General features: G+C 36.2%; 1 protein-coding gene across 1 annotated transcript in view; it reads right to left on the bottom strand.

Annotated features, from left to right (window-relative positions):
* Positions 1-9,540, bottom strand: part of smyd3 (SET and MYND domain containing 3) — a 97,057-nt gene extending 87,517 nt beyond the window's left edge. The window contains exon 1 of the mRNA XM_084719190.1: positions 9,309-9,540. Within this exon, the coding sequence (XP_084575316.1) occupies positions 9,309-9,469 (161 nt within the window). The 5' untranslated portion in view covers positions 9,470-9,540. The remainder of the gene's footprint in view (positions 1-9,308) is intronic.
* Positions 9,541-9,901: the final 361 nt, after the last annotated feature.

The following is a 9,901-nucleotide window of genomic DNA, read 5'->3' as shown; positions in this document are numbered from 1 at the left end:
TCCAAAGACAAGTTCATGAGTTACCCCACGTGGTCCTCAGTCATATCCTGGCTCCCCAAACTGGCAATCAGTCATCAAAACTTTGAGAACCCCTGGTCTTGGTGGTGCAAACTAAGGTGAAGATGCGCCCAGGTAAGTTGAAAATGTTTGTTGAATGTTTTATGAATCTGCTTCATTAAGGCTTTCCCTAAAACATTTATGATTTGTCAGTCAAGAAGCCCCAAAGTTGTTACAAACAGAGTCATGAAACACTAAGGGGGAAATGGAAATGGAAGGGAAGTGTGATCCAGACCAGTGCAACTCGTTTCTGTCTGCTGTTCTGCTTCAGTGCCGACGGCTAGAAAAGTCATCTTCACCATGTTTGGACCAGATGGTGTTAAAACCTCCTCCAGAGTGGGCCACTGTCACTGACTACATTTACATGCACACTAATTTACAACTAATATTTCAAATATGACAATATCCTTAATTTGATACAGGTAATGTAAACAGCACATTATGTTTTGATATTCCCGATTAGGTTCATTCTGAATGTAGCTAGCCGAATTGGCTATTTCTCATTGAGTGTAACAATCAACAAGACAGTTGATTATCAATAATTAAATGAATCACCAACTATTTTGATAAACGATAAATCAGTTTCAGTAATTTTTTTTTTTAAGTCAAAAATTCTCTGATTCCAGCTTCTTAAATGTGAATATTTTCTGGTTTTATTACTCCACTATGACACTAAATTTAATATATTTGATTTGTGGGAAAAAAACAAGACAGACTTTGGATTTAGGAAACACTGATTGACGTTTTTCACCATTTTCCGACATTTTCTAGACCAAAGAACTGGGCAATTAATCAAGAAAATAATCATCAGATTCATGAACAATGAAAATATTTGTTAGTTGCAGCCATAACCAATATCATTTGGGCTTTAGGGGCATTCTTTGGACATGTATACAGTGCAGTCAGAGCATGTATCTCAAACTCTATTGATTTTTTTCACAGCAGCCATATTGATATGAAACAGGATAAACACAGGTGTTAACAATGACACTAGTTAAGGTACAGTTCCATTTAGTGTATCAGAGCCTTTCCAGTGAGCAAACATGCACAATATCAGCACAGTGACTCTGTTTAAGCTGCATGGAACAGAACATTAATTAGTATCATTTGTTAACCTGTGTTTATCCTACTATTTCATGTCAAAACAGCTGCTGTGAAAAAGGCCTATTTGGATTTTTACTGAAGTTTGCAACACATGACCTCTTGAATATTTACAGTCAGCTCTGTGTGTTGTAAATAGAGATGCGTGAAAAGAAAAACCCTCTTAAACATTATGAAAGGCTTCGATATCAATAGGTTTTTGGATATGACATATAATGTAAGCTGTGGGATATATGTGATTACGTTAATTGGAATATGCATGACTGCATGTAAACAGGAATATTAGGAGATTTATTTTTTTGTAGCCATGTAAACAGCTTAGTGCAAATACTGTCTATGTCAGAATAAGAGCAGAATAAGAGCCCAGTACTCCTGTATGTAGGAGTGGAGTATTTCACTGTGCTGTAATTAAAACTTTTTATTTTTCATTATTGTAGGTAAGGTGTATTGATGATAAAGCATCACTAACAATGTTGAGTGTTTATATGATCAGTGTGCACATTGTTAGAAAGTAACAACAAATGTCTGTTAAGTCAATTTATTGTCTGTTTGTGGGGAATGAACACTGATCAACAATCGAAATACAGTCTGAGTCAATCAGATCCATCCATCCATTCATTAATACATCAGTCATTATTTAACACAACACACTTTGACCCAGATATCAGTTTTGTATTGACACAGGAGAAAATGGCTGTGACATAATCTCAGCCTCCATGCATTTATCTGTTTGTTGATCTAAAATACTGACTACAGAATGTTACTGTGACATATTTTAACCGACTGGCTGAAAAGGTGGTGTCATGATTTGATCTAATGATGCCTTGTTTTTGTTTTTTGTTGTCTTTGTACAAGTTCAGCTTCTAGCAGACATTTATATCCAGCTGAAATTAGAACAAAACTCTCAAGTCAACCGCCTGTCAATTTTTTATGTTCTTCAGAATAATGAAGATCCCTTGGAAATTGGTTTATCTAACTTTCAATCAAAAGTTCCTCGCTATAAATATGACAAAAAGTTTTAGATGTTTTGTTTTTGTTGTTTGCACCGTGTGTGTTTCTGTGTGGTCCAAAGAGACAGTGAGTGAGAGATTGGTGTCAAATATAAAGACTTCATCTGACAGAGATAATGCTGCCCTGCCTCCATCGCCTGACACACACACACACACACACACACACACACACACACACGACCTGACAGCAGAGAAGAACACATCTAAGTTCTTCTTTGGTCTGTCAGAACCAGAGGAAAACCCATCAAAGCTCTGGGTGTGTACACACAGATCGTGTGTGTGTGTGTGTGTGTGTGTGTGTGTGTGTGTGTGTGTGTGTGTGTGTGTGTTTGATGTGTTATCTGTCCAACGGAGACTGTGTGTTGCTTCCCTTCTACCTCCATCTTTCTCTGGAACCTCCTCTTTCAAGGCAAGTCTGAAGCTGTCACTGACTGAGATTCAGTCTCTCAGTTTGTTTGCAAACAGCAAGTTAATTAATGACTTTCATCTGAATTGTAAAAACAACACACGTGGACTGCAGTTTTGTCTGAAAATGATGATGGAAAAATAAAGTCACTTATTCTGTTTTTTTTTCACTGTTGCAACTTACTGATCATAATAAGGAACTAACAGAAAATGAGGTCAGACATTCTGGTCATTTTGATGGACAGGGTTGGAAAAAACAATCACAACACCATTTAAAATATAGAACCAACTTAGAAATTATCAATTATAAGGGTAGAGAGAGAAAAGATGAACAGAGACATCACCTGCATGGTCAACACCACACGAAACAGATGAATGATCTTTTTTCCCAGAGTGACAGTCAAAGGCACTAAAACACCCAGGATATTGTGCCTTAACAAACAATAATATGAAGTTAGTCAGAACTGTCCTTTTTTTTGTTGTTGTTGTTGTTGTTGTAATGGCCTTTCTTATGCCCAGGTGTGCATAACTACAGGTTATATGAATTTCTTTTGAAAATATTAAAATGTGAAATTATCTGTCATCTATCGGCCTAAGGCGGAATAATTAATCAAAATATTATTAAAATCACAATATGGCCAAGTGCAACACCCAAATCGCAGTAGCTGAAATCTTCTGATAAAGATGTGTCATATAACTGTGACTTTGCAATATAATATAAATAATTGCAATATGATTGTTTTGCATTTATTGGGTTAGTGAGGCATATTTCATTAGGTTTTCACTGAAATTAGGGCCTGACCGATACTGGATTTTTGGGGCAGATGCAGAGACCAATCTTAGATATTAAAAAAATTTAAATGAGCCGATAGATTGGCCAGTACTCGTTATACAGAATATAGAATATATAAATAAACACACATGATCCGTCATAAGTGGTTAACACTTGGAACAAAGATATGTAATGGAGGCAGGACATTTTACAGTTTACCTTTGTGGTCCAAAATGACATCAGGGTGCTGAAACAGTTAACTTCCACTAGTATTTAGGGTTGTGAGATACAGCTTATAAATAATATCCTGATAGTTTTAGGCTATTTCACAATACATGACATATATCTTGATATATGTAAACATTTTCTATAAAATAACATACCATAAATTTTCAAATAGTGCAAACCTATGATGATCTTACAGAATATGATGCATAACTGTAGATTTAACTACCCAGCAGCATATAGTGTTAGGGCTTAGGGAGGGGTGATATGGACATTTGTACTTTCACAAAATAATAAAACAATGACATTTTAAATAAATAATCAGTTCAGAAAATTACATCAAATTACTCAAATGCAGCCTTGAAAACCAGGAAAAAACAACACTTATGTCATATCACGATATAACGACATCCAAAACCTAAAACAATATCTAGTCTCATATGACGACATCAATATAATATTGAAATACTGCCCAGCCCTGCTGATATTTTTAATGATTATAAATCATTATAAATAAAAAAAACACAAAACAAGCTAAATATATATACATATATTAAACCTGAATTAAGAAATAGGATCAAATATACAGAATACGCTGCATTATGTTTTGTTAAAAGGTGGACAGTACAACAAAATTAATATGATTAAATACATACATTTATGATACAGAGCTCCAAAGGGATGAGATGTCAAATAAAAAATTTTCACTGAATAAATTCAAACAGACTTCAGGGATACATGATATGTTGTTACACCATGTTTTCTAATTAATTAGCAAGCAATGAAGTAACATTTCAAATGCTGCTTTGTGCCATTTGATATGGAAAGGAATTCTACTCTGACTCCAAAAATATATTTCCTCTTTTTCAGTCTTTGTTCCTCTATTATTTCTCCTCAGCGGCCCTTCACTTTCTGTGAGTCTGAGAACCCCTAATAGTTTTGTTTGTTTGTTGACCTCTGGCGAGTTGAATCCTGCTGAGTGTGCGTGTGTGTGTGTGTGTGTGTGTGTGTGTGTGTGTGTGTGTGTGTGTGTGTGTGTATGCACTCTCTCAGCATTTCACTCAGTCATTTCTTACATACAGCCTTTAAGGCCTGTAATTAAGTTCAGCTTTGATGCCCCCCACCTGCTCATTTCCTGAAAGCACACACACACACGCACACACACATGTACGCACACACACATACAAACACACGTACATTCAAACTACTCTCAGTTGTTCTTGCAATGAGATACAGGCACATAAATAAATGCACACTCACAGACTCGCACACATTCATTCATCACACTCAGTCATGCTGTGAGACTAATTCTGTTTTAGTGAAAACAGAAAAACACATTTCACATCTCTGAGGCCAATCACTGCTTTGGGCTGCGTGTGGGTGTGTATACAAAAGTCATATGTTCTACAACTGTTTTTGTGACACCAACACAACTTACAGTTCTCTCACTGACATCAAATCAACAATGTACAACAGACAGTCTGACACTGAGGTTGATGAGTGTGAGCCACAAGTCCTACTGCCCCCTCCACACACATATAGCTCTATCTACCCTAAGCACATAGAAGAATAATGGAACTCAGTTGAGGCACAAACGCTCTAATTTATTATTGATTTCTGCTGTGATAACTTTATCTTCCTGTGTGAGAGGATGAATGTTTTTTTGAGATATTGAATAAATGTCAAGTTATAATGTTAGTCCTTGTAGCCAGCGGGACTAAAACTGTGTTTGTGTGTGTCTGTGTGTGCACATATCCTAACCTGGAGATATGGGATATGAGATACGTTCTGTTGTTTAACAGCATTAAACACCTTGTAAAATCAATCTGCCATCTTTTGGTAGTTGGTAAATAGATGTTTTTCACGGCAGCCGTATTGATACAAAATAGCAGGATAAACACAGGTGTTACCAGTGATACTAATTAAGGTCCCATTCCATTTATTGTCACAGAGCCCTTCCAGTGAGCCATGTCATGTCAAAATGCCTGCTGTGACAAAGGTCTAGGCAACATATGAAAACAAGGCTAAGGGCACAAATATTGTCCATGCAAGGACAAATGCTAGAGGGTGCTATAGCATGAGACAACAAGAAAAAACTAACCTCTTGTATTTGGGTTTATTTCCACTCAAAACAACCATGGTTGACAGCTCAGACAAGAATGAAACAGAAATAGTATATTCTGTGGTAATGGAAATGCTCTATTAGCTCTACATCGCCCCCATGAGGACTTCAATGTTGCCTCCATTAGTGCATAAGAGCACACGTTGAGTATGATCAGTAGGGTCATGTGTTTGTGTGTCAATGTGCCGTGTGGAAAAAAAAAAAAAAAAAATCAAATTGCAATTATTTTGACAAATATTACAATTGTGATACGAGTCACAATCATAGTGGATATGGTAATTTTTACATTTCATTTTCAGTTAGAAAAAATATAAAAATAATAATGATATAATTTTTTTGCGGGGTTTGTACTAAAACAACATGTTCTGAAGAATATGATTTGTAGGCTTGTTTAGCCTTGACAAATATACTCTGCCTTGTATAGAGCAATTTGTCAAAGAATTCAAATGAAATGCTTGACACATGCCAACCCGAGTACACGTTTGCCTCACACTCTAGTTTTACAGTCCTTGAAAGGAGCAGCCAAGGAATGAATACAAATTATGTAAAATAAACAATACTGCCCTGCTGTTATTTCATGTAGCAGCAATTCTCCACATTTACATCCCTGCAGGATATTTGTTAGCCGTTCTTTAGCCAGTCAAAATGACTAAGCTCACATCCTCATAACAACAGTCCTCTACTGCTGTCCACAGAGCAAGTGAGGGTGAAGCATCTTTCTCAGGAGTATTTACAATGATGCTGAGGGTAAATATTTCAATCTTCATTATCAGATACATGAACTGATCATTGACTATCAATATCAGCAAACAGTACTGTGATAGCGGAGACATGCTCACTGGGACAATAATATAATACAAACCTAATGAAGGGATCAATCCTTGTGTGTCATTGTAATGCACTGTTTGGACCTCACAGGTCTGGATACTGCACTGCCTGTAAATAACATAAGTGTGCTCTGTGTGTGTGCTTGCATTTTATTTACCCAGCATACAATCCACTCCAACATACACAGTATACACTAACAGAATGAGCCACCCTCATGCAACAAACACAAACCTAAAACTATTCACAAAATCATATTTGCTACTGAATTCTACTGTCAATATTCAGTCCAGAACTGTTGTAATAATTAAGGCAACTCTAGTATCAATTATTTTTATTATCTTTATGAATACGTAACCACCGTGTGTCCAAAAACGACCACTCCAGTCCAAATAGTGAGTTGGAACCACAGACAGTATATTAAATAGGTTCAGATCCTATTTAATATATATAAGTTGTGTAATTTGATAAGCTGTTTGCAAGACTCAATTGTCTTTCAATGTAAAGCTAGGCATGTTATCCTGAAAACAAAAGCCCACTGCTATGAAAATACACACTCTGGAGTCACACTTCAATGACCTCCTGTCTTATTGCCCACAAGACTCCATTGATATATTGTTCAATTTAACTGCTATGAACATCTGCTCCTTCTAAAAGATTATCATTGACTCATAAGCAAACACTAACTAATTTGGCGAAAAATTCAGTATTAATTTGAACTCTAACATGAAATGGACAAACAAGAAATACAATTTATGACCTGAAATACAAATTTCAACACAGGACTGCTGTCAGACATGCCAGTATTTTAACTTAGCATGTTTCCTTAATTTCTGATGACATATCATGGTAACTTCATTATTTATTACAGTAAATATATACTGTATATTTATATTTATATCATACTTACAGAGTAATTGTTTATCTATTGAGTCCATGTCAAAAATGACAAATGTCTGAACAAATTTATCAGGTCTCACAGAGGTCACAACATGCATGAACAGTACAAGTACACGTACACACACACACACACACACACACACACACACACACACACATAAAAAAAAGCTATTTTCTTTCCTTATTACAGCATCTGTCTCTTTTTCTCTGTTTCTTTGTTGTAAATCCACTTCCTCTCTTTCCCTCATCTTATCAAACATCCACCATATTTAACTCTTGTTTCTTTCCAGTCTCTGAAACATCACATCAGGGGTTACCTATCAGCAGAACCTTCCAAATCCTCTGCAACCCTGAGCCAGAGACCAACATGAAAAAATATCGACATACTAGGAAACTCACCAAAAGAAAGAAAGAAAAGATGCCTGGTAGTGTATAGCATCAGATATTGTACTGCATCTTAACATTCAAGCTCAAATTGATCTGTTTTCTAGTATTTACACACCACATTGCATAAATTCACACAGTATAAAAAGTGAAAGAATAATCCTCTCAAGTTGAGTAAGAGGAGACATTTAAGAGTGATCATTCTCTCTAATAAATTTTACCTTCATTTGGAAATCAAAACTGGACATGAGCTACATCTTTATATTCTCCCTGAGGTTATCTGCATAAATTAACCAGATTAATCATTTTCCATTTGCTACTGAAGCTAATATCCACAGTGTATATAGCCCACAGTGATTTACCCTTCATTCACCTTGCAGTGACTGCACCAGAAACCAGCACAGACTCTGTAACTTGTCTCTCTGCCTCCCAGTCTCATTAAATCCACATACATCTGTTTAGCTTGATGAAGTGTTTGGCTGCAGTAGAGAAAGCGCCAGTGATGCCATTAAGCATCCAGCTGGACAAATATCACAAGCAAACGAGATGAAACAGAGGACGAATCATTACATCAAGGCAGATGAAGGATACACTGTACATCTCTGCTACATTCAGAATGTACATAGAAGAAGAAGGTGTGGGCAACATGATCATCATTATTATTATTATTATTATTATTATTATTATTATTATTATTGTTATTATTATTATTGTTCAAGTGTATATAAAATAAATATTGTGATATAGTTAACTTTATTGAAAATCAATTAAGAAACAGACACATACTCATACGTTTTGTTTTGTTATGTTTTGTTTTGGGGGTGTAGTTTTATTGGGAGCATTTTTTTATATATATTGATTCCTTTTGTGGACTGAAGTTTGATATACATTTATTTTTTCTATTTTGTGTGTTGTTGTTTTTTTTTTATTTATAGTTATTTATAAAATACCAGTGAAAGTTTACTGTTTCAGTGACCTGATATAATTCTGAACAATAAAATATCGGCTAATATCAGATTCATTCATCATTCTCTGTAGACTCTTATTGTAATCATCACATTTGCAAAGAGATTTTACTGTTAAGACTTAAATTTCAGTGTCAAACAAACTTCTCTGCAGCTTGTGCACAGCTTGTTTTCTTGACATCTCTGAAACCAAACAGTGCAATGGTGCCATCTAGTGGCCAACTCATTAGCATCTACAAACAACGTTACATCTCCATAGCTGGCAGTAAAGCATCATATAAACCCCTGAGCTGCACGCAAACACACACATTCAATAACACCATAGACTGTATATAAAGGGCATTGTGCACACAAACTGGAAGAAACGGGAGAACTAAAATATGAACGACGTGAGTGTGGTGTGAATTTTATCTCTTCTATCTACATGAGCCAGAAACACTGTCTACAACCTACCGACCAAACTACTCACAGCATGAATCTACTGAGCAGCTTTTACTTTTCAAAGCAGGACGTTAGTGTCTCGTGCTGTCTGTGTGTCTCACCGTGTGAAGCAGTGATGGCAGACATCTCTGGACAGTTTGTTGGACACACAGCACGCCAGAGGCTCGGCGGAGTAAACCAGCTCTCCTCTCTTCAGCCTGCCTGTCGCCCGCAGACCGTTACCTTTTCCCGGGCTGACAAAACGCTCCAGGTTCGGTGCCATGGTCGGGTTTTCCCTCCACGTGAAAAGTGCAGTGTTTACATCCGTATCGGACGCACACCGTGCGTCTTGACGTCACGAAAACGTACACGCCCTTCCTACCCATTCTAACAAAAAAAAAAAAAAACCTTCAGATTTGGAAGAAATAAATTGGGGAAATAAACATGCCTTTATCTTACAAATAATTTATCTTATAGATATTGTTCTATAGTCAGGTATATGCAGTGGTGGACAAAGTACTCAACCCCAGTACTTGAGTCAAAGTACAGATACTCCTGGTCAAATATTACCCAACTACAAGTGAAAGTTGCTCAGTCAAAATTTTACTTGAGTTAAAATACTAGAGTACTTGGTTTTAAAAATACTTAAGTATTCAAAAGTACATGCTTTTAAAAATACTTAAGTATTCAAAAGTACAAATTACAAAGTACATTT

This window comes from Lutjanus erythropterus, chromosome 1, assembly GCF_056507025.1.
Source record: "Lutjanus erythropterus isolate fLutEry1 chromosome 1, fLutEry1.hap2, whole genome shotgun sequence".
Classification (NCBI taxonomy): domain Eukaryota; kingdom Metazoa; phylum Chordata; class Actinopteri; order Lutjaniformes; family Lutjanidae; genus Lutjanus; species Lutjanus erythropterus.
This window is presented reverse-complemented; position numbering and strand designations above follow the sequence as displayed.